Source organism: Engystomops pustulosus, chromosome 1 (genome assembly GCF_040894005.1).
Source record: "Engystomops pustulosus chromosome 1, aEngPut4.maternal, whole genome shotgun sequence".
In the NCBI taxonomy this organism is placed as follows: domain Eukaryota; kingdom Metazoa; phylum Chordata; class Amphibia; order Anura; family Leptodactylidae; genus Engystomops; species Engystomops pustulosus.
In genome coordinates, this window is record NC_092411.1 from 94947452 (window position 1) to 94965131 (window position 17680).

Below are 17680 nucleotides of genomic sequence, written 5' to 3' on the forward strand. Positions count from 1 at the left end.
TCCCTGAATTTTCAGGTGATTCAGGAGTCTTGCTACTTACTTAGTTCTGCCTTCAAACTCTCCATTACATGTCTGAACACTGATGCATAAGAGGAGCTGCAGCAGGAGTTTGACTTCTCCAGCTCTTTCCCCCTCCCCTCTCTCTGTATCGGTCAGTAAGGACAGACTGTGAGCAAGAAACACACAGTAGGTGACGCCATGTGGACGACCCAGAAAGTTGTGTCTATATGCAGAGGGCTAAATCTGGAAAGGCTGAATCTCTCAAAGGAGGAAAAAACACAGGTACATATACATGCAGAGACATGTCTAATGGAAGATATTTATTGAAAAGTGGCCAACCCCTTTAAAGCTACAAAATTCTGGTGACTGTAGTGACAGCACAAGGTTTTTGACTAATGGCTACTGTATGTTGTCTTCTACGTATTTGCATTGACATTTTCAGTTCAGTTATTTCTCATCTCCCTGCTTTGTTAAATTTACCCTGCTTTGTTAAATTTAAACTGTCTGTGAATCCATTACGATAATTTATTAACTTTACTACATATTATACGGTGTCCCATTTTCTCTAAGATGTCATAATTTTATAGTGGAGCTTGTGTATACGGTAGTAGATATCGCTCTGCTCCTTACTCATTGCTTACATTTTAAATATAAATAAAGCTTTTCTTGCCAATTTACACTAAGACAGGCGGTCCCCGGGTTACGTACAAGATTGGTTCTGTTGTTTTGTTCTTAAGTTGAATTTGTATGCAAGTCGTAACTGTATATTTTATAATTGAAGTCCCAGTCAAATTTTTTTTGGTTTATGTGACAATTGGATTTTAAAAATGTTGAAATGTCATAAGAACCAGGATTAACAATAAAGCTTAATTGCAGACACCTGTGATATCTGTTTATTGTAGAATAGGGCTAAGGTACAGTAAATTACCAATTTACTAGAGGTCCATTTGTAACTAGTGGTCGTCTGTAAATTGGGTGTTCTTAAGTAGGGGACCGCCTGTATAACTCTCACAAATAAAAGTAAGCAGTATATGTGCTGGAATGGTGTTTGTTATGTGGCACTGCATTTTTCTCCAGAAGCAATGCTTCTAGTAAAGTGTAGTTTAGGAAGATGAATGCAAGAACACTCTGTGCCACATGTAAAAAAAGAAAAAGAAGAAAAAAAGAAAAAAGACAGAAATACAAAATCGACCCATACATTTGACACCACAGCCCTATGGAACAAGACTACATGAGCCTGAGCCTCACATTTATTGGTTATGTAGAAGGGACTTTTTTCGGAGCTATGTATTAATTGTTATTGATTTGAGCCATGTTCTTTTCAAAGAGTTTAGACCTACAGCCATCATTAATTTTAAAATGTTACAAATTAAACTCTTTTTTAAAAAATGAAACTCAAATTTGTGGCCGTTAATTTGCATCTTTACTTATGAGATACAGAAAACTGCTGTGCTGTCTGTTGGACAGAATAAAAAATTTTTTCTCATTGTTGCAGACGTATCTCCTTTAAAGGTTCCGTTTCTGAGCAGCAGATACGGGAGAGCAGTGTAGAGTCTATGAGGGGTTACCTGAGTGATATAATTGATGCCATCCTTGGCTCCGGTGAACAGTGCCCACCAGGTATGCGTCTGTGCTTCAAGCAGCTACATAAGCGGGTTGAGGAAAGGTTTCCAGGAGCAACCAACCAGGTTAGAATCACAATTATTTTTCAGAGATAATAAATACTTTTTAAGGTTGGATTTAGGAAACAGTTGTCATATATAATCTGGTATAGATTTTATTCCATACTATATGATCACTGGATTATCACTGATAAAAGGAAACCAAAACACCTTCCAAGTCATCTCATTCTATTGTTTAACTCCCCTTAGGCTATTTTGACATTGTATAGATATTTATGCTGTTTTGAATAAACCCGATGTACGACGAAAAGGAAAAAAACACATGTATACTTTTCACATTCTTCTATCAATTCTTTTTTTGGCTTGAACCAAAAAGTTTAACCTGTTCTAAATGCATAAATATTCTAAAATGCAATTATGTCTGTTAATATGTAAATACAGTACGTTGAACATATATGGGTGGGGTACTATATTAAATACTATGTGATAATATTTTCTGCTTAAAAACAGGATGTGAAGTATGCGGCCATCAGTGGTTTCCTTTTCTTGCGCTTTTTTGCACCTGCTATCCTCACACCCAAGTTGTTTCACTTACGGGAACATCATGCAGATCCACGCACTGCACGCACTTTGCTCCTGCTGGCTAAGGTATTCTTAAACAAAAGGGGCAGGTTTACTAATTCTGTATAAGGTCCCATGCACTTGACCATATTGGGGTCCGTGACCACATAAACTGTGGGGAGATCATGGCCCCCATCGAGGTCTATTATACCTGTCTACCCGGCACCATGACTGATGCTGCGCTGCAAAAGATAAAGCAGGTCCTAATTCTGCCCTGATTTGCAACACTGGCTCTCAGTTTCTTATAGAAAGGGAAAGCTGAGCAGTTTTGTGCTATGCCCAATCTCTGGCCCAGGTGAAGCACATAGTTGTGTGCATGAGGCCTAAGAGTTAGACTGTCTAAAGTTAGACTGGTTAGTCTTAAATGCCACCAAATTTATTACAGGGCTAATGGCTAAGTCTGTAATACCTCTTAGTTGGCTTACATTGTACCCGATTTGCATACCATTGCATCTTCATCTTAAGCCATGCCCCCTCAGTTGGGGGGCAAGTGCCTGAAGTTGGGGGGCAAGTGCCTGAAACTCATAATCTATGCATTGTACAGGATGTCATTTTTTGGTGTAAATTAAGGCAAAATTCTGCTGCATTTAGGTTACTATATATACTTTAGTATAAACCAGGACACCTTATTTACCACAAATAACTGGGAAACTTATTGACTTGAGTATAAGCCTAGGGTGGAAAATGCATTGGTCACAGCTTCCCCAAATAATGTAATGCCCTGTGCAGGCTTCCCCCAGTAATGTAATTCCCTGTGTAGGACTCCCCAGTGATGTAATGTAATGCCATGTGCAAGCCTCCCCCTAGTAATGTAATGCCATGTGCAAGCCTCCCCCTAGTAATGTAATGCCATGTGCAAGCCTCCCCCTAGTAATGTAATGCCATGTGCAAGCCTCCCCCTAGTAATGTAATGCCATGTGCAAGCCTCCCCCTAGTAATGTAATGCCATGTGCAAGCCTCCCCCTAGTAATGTAATGCCATGTGCAAGCCTCCCCCTAGTAATGTAATGCCATGTGCAAGCCTCCCCCTAGTAATGTAATGTAATGCCCTGTGCAGGCCTCCCCAGTAAAGAAATGCCCAGCAGCAACACCCCAAATTATGAAATGCCCTGCAGACCCGTGGTGTAAAAAAAATAAAATAAACTTACATAATCGCCTTGCAATGCTCCCTGCGACTCCTCTTCTTTCTTCTCTTGTAACAGAGCGGGCAGTGACGTGTCCATGCGCTCTGCCCGCTCTGTTACAAGTTACAAGAGAAGGAGGAAGAGCCGCAGCGAGCATTGGAAGGTGAGTATGGAAGTTTATTTATTTTTTATATACTCGTATGTAAGCTGGAGGGGGCTCACATTTTATGTGTGGAAAAACTTGGCATATACACAAGTATATACCGTAGTTAATTTGTTCACTTGTGACTGTAGTTAGTTTGTTAGCATTGCATGCAATTTTCATTATGTATTGTCTTTGATCCCTGTCACATCTGCCCACTATACACATTGTATTGGCCATGCTTCTTTCAAAGTAGTGCATCCTAACGAAGTAAGTGCAGAGTTCTAACATGCTAACACACATACATGTATCTGTTGATGATAGCCTAAATGGAAAAATTGCCATACATTGACCTAGTGAATTTGAAGGCTAGTGTAGTTGACTGTTATGTTTCATTCAGATCTATCCAGTGCAATACATATGACGGATGTGATGAAGAGTGTGTGAGGGTGTTTCTAGTCACCTCATGTTGTGTACATATTTGAGTACTTATATCTAATATATTATCCATTCCATGAAGAGGCTTTTGAAGTATAACTTTCAATGGACTGTTCTAATAAGTAATTTACTATTTTCTTGGAAATGTTTATAATGATCATTTACTGTTTTTTCAGGCTGTACAGAGTATTGGTAATCTGGGCCAGCAGATTGGGCATGGAAAAGAACAGTGGATGTCTCCTTTACATCCACTTATTCAACAAAGTGTTGGGCGTCTGCGGGACTACCTAGACAAACTTATAGACATGGAAAGTGATGTGGGTATGTGGATCAAAAGTTATTTTCAGGTCATTTAAACGTGGTTTTTTAATCCATTTAACGATATTTCATTTATTTAATATATTCAGAAGGATTCTTAGCTAATGAGAACCTGTATCACGATCTGTCTCTACCTTATTTTTCTGTTCAATAATAACACAGGGAGCCTGGTACCTTGGAAGTACAGTAAAATCTGCAAGAGTCTATTAATGACTATGCCTGTTTGCTTGGTAAAGGAAGGACAACCTCCTTGACTTGCAAGTTATAATAAACTATATCTCAACCTGCTCAGCCCCTCTTTCTCTAAAACATGCCACCTGATGAATACACAGCATAATCAGGCAAAAACTCTATGTAATTTAAAAATACAAATATAGATAGTGTGAAAAAACGTGTTGATTTGTTCCAATTCTACGTTTCAATCTCCATCACAGAAGGTTTTGTCAAGCTTCAAATGCTTCAGTGCTGCCTAGTTTTGTGTGTGTGTGTATGTATATTTATATATATTTAAGGAAATTTGCTTACCGAAATTTCCATTTCCTTTAGACCGTTCGGCAGCACACATATGGGATTCTTCCCCTAGGTACAACTCAGAAGAGACAAGGTTATCATGCAGTAGTAGACTGACTCCACATGTATAAGGCCGGAGCACACACACAACCCTTGAATGGTATATAGCAATAACGTTTTATCATTTAAAGGAAACCTACCACTTGAAGTGGCAGGTTTAAGAAGAAAACACCGAGCACCAGCTCAGGGTGAGCTGGTGCCGGAGCCTATTTTTGTTAGTGTTTAAAACCGCTGTATCGCGGTTTAAAACACTTTTTAAACTTTATAGCCGGCGCAGGGAGGTACGCGCTCGGCGCTTACCATACGCGCGACTCTCCTTCACTTCCTATGTAGCCGCGCGCACGGTAAGCGCTGAGCGCGTACCTCCCTGCGCCGGCTATAAAGTTTAAAAAGTGTTTTAAACCGCGATACAGCGGTTTAAAACACTAACAAAAATAAGCTCCGCAACCAGCTCACCCTGAGCTGGTGCTCGGTGTTTTCTTCTTAAACCTGCCACTTCAAGTGGTAGGTTTCCTTTAAGGGTGGGAAAGTTGTGCTGCCTCACAGACTAAAGGAAATGGAGATTTTGGTAAGCAAATTTCCTCCTTCTTTTTCGTCCGTTCGGCAGCACACATATGGGACTTAGCAAGGAGTACTTATGGGGAGGGATCTTAGTCACCTGTTGCAGCACCACCTTGTGTAAGGCTGAAAACTTAGGAGGCAGAGAAGTCCATCCTGCATAGATTTATAGAGGAGGATGGAGAGGACCACGTGGCTGCTCTGTAGAACTGATAGACGTGACAGAGCTTGGCTAAAGAAGCTAATGCAGAGTTGGCTCCCAGCTAGTCAATGTTACAAATGGACAATTTGCCCTCTTTTTAAAGTTCTTTGACATTGTATTGTTTGAAAGAATTGTTCTGAAGACTGTAGAAATCGTTGGATGAAGGCTAGGCAGGAAAGTGACATGATGCTTTCGGGTAGAAAGTTAGGAATCCTTGAAGGACAGTGCTTGGAGTTCTGCAGTCTTCCTGGACGATATCGTGGCCATCAAGCATGAACATGATAGGCTGGTTTGAGGATTCTCCTGGGCTTAGGCTTTTAGTGGTGCCAGAAGATGTATCCCTTGTGAGTAGGCACCCTGGACCTCCACTCAGCGCTGGCCGTGACGTGTCATGTGACTTCACATGTCTTCATGCAGGAAGAAGATAGGATGGCCTGCTGCCTGGACTCACAGGTGGATTGGCCAGGTGAGGCAGGCTTAGGGACGGCCTGCTGCCTGCACTCACAGGTGAATTGCTGGAGACAAGATAGAAGTATTAGAATAATAACATAGAAAAAAGATAGAAACTTTGAAAATTCAAATAATCTTTTTGCTGGAGCGTCCTTATTCCAGAGCTTTGTCTATACGGCCAAAGCAACCATGACTTCAGAGGAATCTTGACAGATAACATGGCCAGTAGTGGCAAAGACTGTAGGATTTCATCCATTGGTCACCGGACCTCTAATACAGTTTTCAGGTGTGGGCCATCCATGCTGAAAATATATAGACAGGACTGGGTGAGTAGGGAAGACATCATCATTAGTGACTGGAAAGCAGAATTGTATTTTCCCTGACGTTTCCCTTCAGTATCTTTAGTGGTTTCCACTGGTGATTACATTCTCCTTCCTCAGAAGGAATATCTGGTCTGGGTCATCAGATTTATTCTCTGTGAGATTTAATATTCCTATAAGCTAGAATCTGCAATAGAGGATGTGTGAAGATCTAGAAGAAAAGAAGATGATCCATGATAGGAAGGTTATGGCCTGGTATCTGTGTGGATCTCTGGATCTGTATCCTGGGGTAAACATAGGAGAACAGATATTAGATTCATTCTCAATAGGTAATGGGTTAGGACATAACCTCTGCCTAATTTCTCTGCTCTTTCCACATCTCATAGGGGTCTCTGACAGCCGCTCAGGAGAGGACGTCTAGTGAAAACACATTAGTATGAAGTAAAGATGGGTACAAACAAGCCATATGCAGCCAACATCAGTGTATGAGGAGTTCTGTCTGGATATGAGAGGATCACTCTCCAATGCCATTCATCTAGAGCAGACTATGGAGAACATACATATAAGCAGAACTCAGTTTCTGGTATCAGTTTGCTCTGTATCATTATTACATTATTTCACTATGTATACAGATCATAGGTACCTGCACATTTCACCAGATAAAGGCCGTGGGTACAGTGTATAATCACACAGGCCATGCTTATTACTTAGAGGCTAAGTGCATGCTCATTCCTTACCAGAGTGCATGCTCATAACATCTAGTCCAGAGAAATTGGTTGGTAAATTCACAGTGTTAAAGGTCACCGATTATACACATGAAATACTGGTAAGATAATTCTAAGTCAAGCAGAGCTCACAGACTCTGCATATAAACCCTGGGGTCAGCACGCAGGAGTGACTTGAAATGCAGATAAACATCAGCAATGAAGATCTATGCATTCAGCAACGTAGACATTAGACCTGGGCATTCAGCAACGTAGACATTAGACCTGGGCATTCAGCAACATAGACATTAGACCTTGGCATATACATAGGAGACCCGAGCATTCAGCTTAAACTCTGCACTCTGCAAGACAAGGTATCTGGCAGCTGAGACCTGCTGTGAGGTTGCATGATATTATGTCTGCAACGGGTGAATGCAAATTTAAAATGCACCAGTACATAGCAATCGCTTACACATGTGCACAAGAAACACCAGTACGTCCAGGAACAGAGCGCAGGACAACCAGGTGCTCACACTCTATATCCCAGGATCTGAAATGTAGAGATTCCTGTACTGCAAGTTATAGCAGGGTCGGTTGAAATCGGGGTATGACATGCGGAGATCTCTGTACAACATGTGGTAACTGTAAAAAAAACTGTGTAATATGCAGAGATGTCTAGCAGGAAAAAACTGGTTAAAAAAAAAAAGTATAATATATCACAAGTGTATCAAGGCTCTTTGGGAGGAGAGAGCAGTGTCCTGGTATAGGAATTTACTCATTGATACAATGTGCTGCCTCCATCCAGATGAACAAATGGTTAATACCAGGAGCAGCACTGGGCTGCAGTCTATGCAGGAGGCAATCCAGGCATCCGATGTTGAGGTACACAGGGTTAATGAGCCACAAGGCCCAGCAGGTAGGACAGTGATGGCCAACCTTTTAGAGTCCGGGTGCCCAAACTACAACAAAGACCCACTTATTTATAGCAAAGTGCCAACACAGAAATTTAATTTGTGATTTATACTCCTTTCTCTGTCACAGTTTTCATTGATACCAGCACCTGAGGACACCAATAAAGCAGAAAATAGTCCCAGGTACAGCTGTCACTTTAAAATACCTCTGTGCACAGCAAGTCCTGGGCTGTCTGGGACTGCAAGAAGATACCTTGAGTCATCTCTGGTGATGACCTGAGTGCCCACAGAAAGGGCTCTGAGTGCCACCTCTGGCACCAGTGCCATAGGTTAGCCATCACTGAGGTAGGAGATGCAGGAGAGATCTCATGTGTCAGTGATGTGTGGTAGATACTCACCACAGCCTGAATTATTATTCAGGCTGTTACCTGGGCTGCAGTCTATGCAGGAAGCTATCTAGGTAAGGCACGCAGGGTTGATGAACCACAAGGCACAGCAGGTAGGAGATGCAGCAGTGTCTCATGTGCCGGGTACATGGTGGCCGATACACACCACAGCCTGTAAAGACAGGATAGCTGTACAGGCTCCTCTGGGACGAGGGACCGCATGTAAGCATATACAGCCTGGGCCAGTGCATCCAAGCATTCTGTGTAAAAACACAGAGGACCTAGAAAACGTATTATCTGGATAATTTTTTTTCATTCTGTGTAGACACACAGGACCTGAACTCTTTTCTAATACCTAAGAGAAAAAGAAATACAAAGGTTGTGTGTATGCTCCGGCCTTATATAGGTGGTGTCAGCCAATACACTAAAAGTTTAAAGGGGTATTCCAGGAATCAGCATAATTCATATACAAATGGGCACTCAAAATATAAGCTAATGTGTAATTAGTTGTTATTTAAAATTTTGCTCCCCTTAGCAGAAAATGCTGATGACATAGACTGTAATGGAGAATTAAAATGCTACTGGCCCTTTAATCAGTCCGTTAATTTCCTCCGCGCGGTCCGTTGCAGGACAGAAGATGGCCGCCGGTCACATGTTCACATCACATGTCCTGCACCTGCCTGGGCAGGTCATGTGATCACCACTATGTTTGGCTGTAGTCGGTTGGTTGCAGTGCATCCAGTATGGCCAGTGTTGTGATAATAGCAGTTACACATCATTACTATGGTAACAGAGCAAGAAAACCTGTTACATCATCGCTGGGAGAAGAGCATAAGAGGGAGGAGGAGTTACTGAGAACTAAAGGATCATGGAACTTGTAGTTTCCATCTTAGTGATAACTCCACCTACTTTAGAGAGGCCATAAACTTTGTAAATCATAAAATCAAATTATTTAAGCTCCGTTTTGTGACTAATGACATTGAGTATTGTTGTATTCATTTAGTTATATCATCATGGGTTTTTGTGTCAGACGTTCATATTCCCGGAATACCCCTTTAAGTCTACTACTGCTTGTCAACCTGTTCTCTACCGAGTTGTACCTAGGGGATGAATCCCATATGTGTGCCGCCAAACGGACAAAAAGGAAATATATATATTATGCAAAATGTCAAGAGCACCTCAGCATACAGTATATTTCTTGCTGGCAAAAAATTAAATTTGGGCTGACAAGCCTAATAATAGAGAACAGTGAATAGCAGTATCATGTATTTCATGGTCCCTTGCACAGTTTTCAGACGTATGGTCTATACAATTAATCTTGCTCATATGTTTTGTAGAATGTGGACATACATCACGAACACTTTTTCACCCATCAGTCACTATTAAGGAAGGATTCCTGCATAAGCGAAAAGCTGAAGCTGTCAATCTGGTTACTCGATTTACATTCAAGAAAAGATACTTTTGGCTGAGCAGCCAGACGTTCTCATACTCTAAGTCCCCAGACTGGCAGGTAAGAGAACATTTAGGCAAAAGGCCTATTGGATCAAACAGGTGATGAGGTAGTACAGGTGTCAGAGCCCCAAGTGTTATTTGGCTGACCCCTTAAGACAGTGGCTAGCAGGTAACTAACAAAACCTATTCGGGCTGTAGTCAGAGAAAAGTACTTTGGCATACCTAGTTGGTGGTGGTCACCCAGCTACTGTTGGGTGTTGCAACTTTGTCTAAGAATAAAGACCACAAGACAAAGTTGAGGTTGTTGACAGACCACTCAGGGCACATTTCTCTTTAGACTTGATGGCTTCAACATCCCATGCATGATCTTATTTTCACTACAAAGTCCCAAGTTTTCATTCTACCAATATAATTTCCCATAGTGCTCCGTGGGCCAATGTTCCCTCTGAGGTTCTCTTTTAGGCTCCTCCTTTCTCAAGTAAACCTCCCTGGCTATTCTTTTGGCCTGGCTGGCTTTTCTGGGGCTTTACGTCTAAAGGATACTCTGATGCTTGCTAAAACAAGAGGTTAAGGCACGCCGACAAGGTTCCTCACCAGTTACATTGGCGATTCTCTTGGATGTTGTCCTTATGATTTTGTAAACTCTATGTGCCGGATATCGGACCTTTTATGAGGTTGCCTGAATGGATTTGTATCGTTCTCGCAAAGATGTAGCTCAGCTGGCATGCAAGTGCACTAACACTGCCCCCTCCCCTGTACTACTACCACTACTTGTTGGTGGGATTTACTTTTTACATGCGTACCATTCCAGCTCACAGGTAATGTAGTAGCTTGACACGTCACAGTGCTCTTAACAGAATGGTAGGAATGCACAAACTATGTAAACCATCATAGCACAATTCAAATATGTTGGATAATTCTCATGTGCTCTGCAACCAGAGGGTTTGTGGACACTAATTATAAATCCAACAATTGGGCAATTACAGAAACTGGTGGGCTTTTAAAAGGAGTTGGGTATCTTCTTTGAACAATATACACAACATACAGGATTACTATTATTCTGTAGAATTCCAGCAAGAGTTTGGAATGATTTTTTTCCACAATGGAAAAAAATAGATCAATTGAATACATTTTTTTTTAAAATTTATTTATTTTTTTACAACCCACAATGTTCCTATTTACAGGTCCGTTCCTCTATACCAATACATCGGATCTGTGCTGTAGAGAGGGTAGATGAAAATGCATTTCAGCAACCCAACATGATGCAGATCATAACCCAGGATAGTGAAGCACAAGGAGGCCATATCATGTACATACAATGTAAGGTGAGAATTAGTGGTATATTTCTCTTATTAATTTCATCCTTTCTAAAAAATAAATATGTTCACAATACAAGTGACACAGTTCACCAAATTGTAATATACTGACTAATATAATATTATGCATGGTTTATTTTGCCTTGACAGAATGTAAATGAGCTGAATCAATGGCTCTCTGCACTGCGCAAAGTCAGTTTATGTAACCAGCGCTTGTTGCCAACCTACCACCCAGGGGCCTATCGCAATGCACACTGGACATGCTGCCTGCAAAACGAACGAGCAGGTAAGAAGCCAATATACATTTTGTTATTCATAAGCATCTAATAGATTGAAGTTTCAGTCTGGTTGTACTTGTTTTCTAGTTCGTGGCTGTAGTCGTACACATTTGGCTGTTACTCTGGGGGACTGGAGTGATCCTTTAGATCCTGATGCCGAGGCTCAGGTTCTATTTCGACATCTTCTATCTGTGAAGGACATACTCAGGTCTGAAAATGTAGAGTCTCCTCTGTTATTATTACACATTGAGTTTGCTTTCATGTCAGTGATTGTTAATGCATGAGTGAATCATTTTTGTCTTCCCTGTCTTTTATTGTCTATTGTAACTATTTGCAAAATAGACCCAATGTGTTTCCATGCATGGCACTTTCCATGCTGTCTGGGAAACCTTTGATCTGTTGATTCTCTTTTCTACTAGGAATAACTATCTGGAGGTGGCAGAATGTGCAGCTGTAGGAAAGCCAGAGCCTATTGGTCACAACAGCAAGACGCTTGAAGGTTCCATATCCTCTTCCTATATACATTTCAGTTTCAAAGTAGCATCCTGTAAGTTATGTACCTCTGTATCTCTTATTTGCCTAACATAGGTTCCACACCATCTTCCCCAGCCAGACGATTACTATCTGTGATCGAGGATTTACAAAAGGCGCATCAGGCCTTCGAGAGAAAAGAGCGAGAGGAGACGCCTAATCACAGTCAATGTATCTAAAACACAATCCATTGCAACCTTTCCATTCTTATCAAAGCCCTTTTATTGCTGTTCATACTTGGCCAAACTTCTTCAGGTTTTTGTACTTTTTTTGGGGGGGAAGATTTATGATTCTAAAAATAATAATAAAAACAGGCAAATAACTTGCTTTGTTTTATTTTTTTTTATATGTATCCTTTGACCAGGGCAAACCACAAAGTTGGAACTAATTAGCTTCCTTGGCGTAAATAGAAGTGCATTTGTCAGCAGTTTTAAGCTCTGTCCCTAAGGATCTGAGTTGGGCTTGTTTTAAATACAATCATTTATCACTGAGTGTCCTGCATTTTGTAGTTGTAGTTCATTCTTAAGACGGTAGCATACACAGGACCTTATCCTCTGTAATTTATTGGCCACCCATTCTGCCAACTGGGGTGTTTAGTTCTACAATTGTCAGTAACTGGAATGCCATCGTTTCTGTCAGCAGTTACCAAAGCAAAAGTAGTTTGGAAATACCCGGGTTTTAATTGTAGGTTACTGGTACAGATTACATTGTGTGAATCTGCCATTAGTCTTCTGTGCTATGTCTTAAATCGGGACGCACATTTGTCACCGCATTAATATCAGACTACTTATTTCCAAGAATGCATAAGCTTTCAGACTGTTACATTTCCTATGCCTAATAGCCTTGTAGGGTCTATACAGAAGAATCACTCTCTTCCAGAAACTGCACCACGCAGCCCAGCTGCAGGCTTAGATGCAATAACATACATAGTGTGTGTAGGTGAGAAACTATTCTTTAGAGGAAGCAGCCATGATACTAATAATAATAATGTAAAACCCTTTTAGTTTATCTGTGGTACCTCAAACTGGGTTTTACACACTAAGGCAACCGCACACATCAGCAACTCTGTCCACCTGCTTGGCCCAATGATCACACAAATTTGCAGGTAAATGAGATTGTTAAACATAAATATGTGTAGTCCTCATTGGTGTACAGGGTTAATAATGTGTGCTTGCTGCACTGTTAAAACCCAACCTCAAAGCCAAAATTGTGCTCATCTATGGTTGCTCTTAAAGAGTTTAAAGTTATTCTGTTACATATAGTTGTCAAGTTTGACCATGGCAGTCATTGGCAGGTGTCTACTGTATAATACAGCAGAAATCTGCCCTGTATGGAGAGTTTTTAGCCCATGAGCCCTTACCACACGCTCTCCAAATGTATGTCATAATGCATGAAGGGGTATGGTAAAATAATGGACACGCCTCTGCAATCAGTCGCAGTTCTTATGCATTTTTCACTACTGATGGCCCTGACCATGCCCATAGGCCACAGACTTGCAACGTTGTGCATTTCATACTGTGATGTTCAGGTTTATATGATTTTCTTTTTTTTAATATTTATATAATTTTTTTTGTTATTGGGCCCAGTGTTTTCTAGTAATGCCTATTAGTTTTAGGAGTTGTTTGACAGGTAAACCTCTGGCCACTATGTAAACTGGGTTTTCTAAGGTTCAACTAAGGGCACAGGCAACAAAATAGGAAGAATGTGTCATACCAGGAGGGCTTCACTTTCACAGAAACTGAAATAAGAAATCTTGTCATTATTTTTTCTCCTGGAAACTTTTGGGAAGAGCAATTAATCTTGTATTCCCATTAAATATATGCCCAGATGCTAAACCTAAGCAATCCATTTTCAAGTACTTTTAGCAAAATTTAGTATTTCAATGGCAATAGTTGTTACAAAACGAGAAATTGTTTACATGGTATTAAACAATCTTTATGGAGTCCATCACCAGTATTTCCTTTCATATGCATTAAGGGATTACTCTTGGGTGTACAATTTAAGCTGCAATTCACCTAAGTAAAAATAAATTGCTCATATATTCCTCCTGTCTCTAAACCTATGAGCAGCTGTTTTCCAAAAGCTGATCCTCTAATTTCCTGTTCTACGAGGGATAGGAAGTTTACAGTTCTTGTTGACACCTCATTATTTGTTTTATCCACACATTTCTCATCTTTCCTTCATTCTTTCATCTTCAAGTGTCACAGCAAAGTACAATAGTATTGAATTCAACATGGATTTTATTCACATTTGCAAGGACATGCCAAGCGTGGCTGGGTTGTGAGGGGAGTGAGGTTCAGTCCATGCATGCCGTGTTATGCTGCATCCATAGAGTTGGCTTTGTCGCAGGTTTTTTTGGCAGGTAAGGAATTGAGCCCTCAATTTTTTTACTAGGTTAATAGGACCATGAAAACTGCCTCCATTCTGCCATCTTCTGGGTGATCACAAGCACTTAAAAATGTTGCAATGACATCCGCAAGTAACAACATTATGTCACACATTCATATAATATACATAGTAACAACTCTTCTGCCGACTTTGAGATAGATAGATATATCTATCTATCTATCTATGTATATGTGTGTGTGTGTTCTTAAATTCATTAAAAAATGATGACACGTTATCATGTCCTAGATAGCTTTTTTTACTCAAATGTGTATCGATACATCTATAGTCATGAAAAAAAAACACCCTCTTTAAATCCTGTTACTATAAAATAAAAAATATAGCCCTTGGAAGGTCTTAAGATGAATAATATCACATAACAATTTCCACCGTGTCAATATTTAACAAAAATGAAGAGAAAATCTAAGGAACCCCTTGAATGAATAGCTTGTAGAGCCATCTTTATCAGCAGAACCTTGAAGTAATTGTTTCCTGTAGGACTTCATCCATCTCTCGCATTGCTTCAATCCAATCCAAATACTGTGGTGACACCTCAAGAGAGCATAAATGAACGGATGTCTGGCCCATTGGAACAACTTTTCTTTTTCAGCCATTTTGTTTATTTGTCAAGCAACAGGACGATTATTCTAAGTATACAAGCAGAGTATGGCCAAGCTTTTGGATTCAAAGTCTCTTATCAGACTCTGGAATACTTATATCCATACCTAGTATTGATAAGAGTTTGTGGTTGACTCAATGGAGGGCATTTATCATTAACAAATTTTTAATCTTGTGTTATTCTTGGCTCTGGTTATTGACAGTGATAAATACAAAAGGAGTGGGTGTATGGATATATTTTTACACATCCACTGAATTTTGTGCAAACCATTATATACCATGGAAATATGAATGTCTGATACAAAAACCCAAAATGGAGCTTAAATAATTTGATTTTATGATTCTCAAAATTTTATGGCCTCTCTAAAGTATGATGAGTTATCACCAAGATGGCTGCCACTGGAGTCCCAAGATCCTTTAGTTCTCAGTAACAGCTCCTCCCTCTTATGCTCTGCTCCCAGTGATGATGTAACAGGTTTTCTTGCTCTGTTACCATAGTAATGGTGTGTAACTGCCATCACCAAAACACTGGCCCATACTGGATGTACTGCAACCAACCAACTATAGCCAAACATAGTGGTGATCACATGACCTGCCCAGGCAGGTGCAGGACATGTGAGGCGGACATGTGACCAGCGGCCATCTTCTGTCCTGCGTCCGCTCCACAACGGACCGCATGGAGGAAATTAATGGACTGATTAAAGGGCCAGTAGCATTTTAATTCTTCATTACAGTCTATGTCAGCAGCATTTTTCTGTTAGTTAACAACTAATTACACATTAGCTTATATGTTAAGGACCCATTTGAATATGAATTATGCTTATTCCTCGAATGCCCCTTTAAGGGAAGAAAAGAGACAGAGGCATGTTTTACACATTTTTGCTGGATGACTGGGATTTGTTTGCTTTTGATTCAATATTTTAACATGGCATAATTGATAAATCTGCCTAAAAGCTGCTGAGCCAATAAACCATTTCCACTTTTAAAGGCAAAGGAAAAATTATGAAGGCAGTGAACCTAAAAAAAAAGTCCAATTCAACTTAAATTAGGCACATAGATGCTTTCTACTTTCTCATTATAGAACGATGGACTTGTTAAGAAATGCTCTTCCCAGTTTAATAAGGAGCACACGATTGATTCTCTAAAATCAGTTTTGATCTATTTCCTCCTCGGCCTTCTGTTAAGTCTTTCCTGGATACTTCAGCCCAAATTGCCAAAACATCTGCTTTTATAGAGGGGGACACTAGTGCTTCTTATCAAGTAAATCAATGGCATTTGATTAGTAGCACCTGACTTACCCTCTCAGCTGCTATGGAAATACTAAAGGTGTGTTCAAAATGTTAATAATAAATTTAAACCTATATATATATATATATATATATATATATATATATATATATATATATATATATATATATATAAATACTTTAAATAAAATGTGTGATATTTATTAAACAATACTGTTTCTGTGTCCAATTTGGTGTAAATAAACTTTCTTTCTTTCTCATAGAGACAAAAGGAGAAGCTGCTAAAGTGTCTCCTGACTAATAATTTTGACACTTTTTCCATTTAAAAGGAAACCTACCACCATGGATCTCCCTATAAAGGTAGATCGGGTGGTAGGTGCATCTATTGGATGTGAGGATAGCCCTTTTAAGGGCTAATCCTCACATCCCCGCAATCTTTTTAAAACTTTTATTTCCCTAATATGCAGATTTTCTAGAGAGGCTATCCTCACGTCCAATAGATGGACCTACCACCGATCTACCTTTTATAGGTAGATCCATGGTGGTTGCTTTCCTTTAAGGACACTAAACCACCCACAGGTTGTATTGTTTGGTGTACAAATTTGCCCCATATAAGTGCTGTCCAGGACCAGATAAATAGAAACACAGTTGTATTTACATAGAGATGCATCTCATCTGATTCCTCTCTGATGCTTCCAGCGCTGGCACTGTGAAAGGGCACCCTGTTGGTCCAGTGTTTCTGGACCCAGGTAAGTCTGACTTTGTTTTTTAACTATGTCTTTGGCTGATATTGGGTGATCTGGAAGGCTAAACCACCAACTCATAAGGACCTGTGTATGGTTTAGCATCCCAAATCTCCCTGACCAGTTCCATATACATCTCCTTACAGAGCTGAACTCAAGCGCAAAAATCTCTTGCTGTGTAAGGATTTAGCTTTAGCCTCCTCTCCTTCTCAATCACCTGTGTGTGGACAAAGAAAAGATTTTCTTTATTACAGTATATTACAAGCAGAGATGATCAGACCCAAACTTTAGGTTCAGTAGCTCCGCCAATCACAGCCATGCTTATTTGCTAGGGATGTGAAGCTGCCTGATTAGCTGCTCTGCAGCCCATCAAGTAACACATCCGCATTAGGCAAAGCTGCCAAACAGAAGCAATAAGTAGCAATACATTAAATAATGTAAATAAAAAATGTAACTTGTGATTAACAAGTAACCTACAGTGTAACTTGTGCATGAAGATAAGGGTAACTGCGTCACAGAAAATTCTTGCCTAATGGGTAGCTTGAAAACCAATAATACTTGGTGTTTACTTTATACCTTAAAGGAAATCAACCATTTGATTTCATGCATTGTGAACCAAACATACCTTGAGAATGCTGAAACCACACTGATGCAGACACATCTCTTACCACTCTGAGCTGAATGGTTTTGCTGAAAAAAAACAATTATAAAATTATAATAATGAGGCTGTGTCACTCCTGTGGCT

General features: G+C 40.1%; 1 protein-coding gene across 5 annotated transcripts in view; it reads left to right on the forward strand.

Annotated features, from left to right (window-relative positions):
* Positions 1–12264, forward strand: part of RASAL1 (RAS protein activator like 1) — a 57827-nt gene extending 45563 nt beyond the window's left edge. For all 5 annotated transcript variants that reach the window (XM_072148250.1, XM_072148234.1, XM_072148224.1 and 2 more), the window contains 9 exons: positions 1496–1688; positions 2133–2270; positions 4123–4267; positions 9703–9875; positions 11002–11142; positions 11284–11419; positions 11499–11619; positions 11831–11910; positions 12000–12264. In XM_072148250.1, coding sequence (XP_072004351.1) covers positions 1496–1688; positions 2133–2270; positions 4123–4267; positions 9703–9875; positions 11002–11142; positions 11284–11419; positions 11499–11619; positions 11831–11910; positions 12000–12121 — 1249 coding nt within the window. In that variant the 3' untranslated portion in view covers positions 12122–12264. The remainder of the gene's footprint in view (positions 1–1495; positions 1689–2132; positions 2271–4122; positions 4268–9702; positions 9876–11001; positions 11143–11283; positions 11420–11498; positions 11620–11830; positions 11911–11999) is intronic.
* Positions 12265–17680: the final 5416 nt, after the last annotated feature.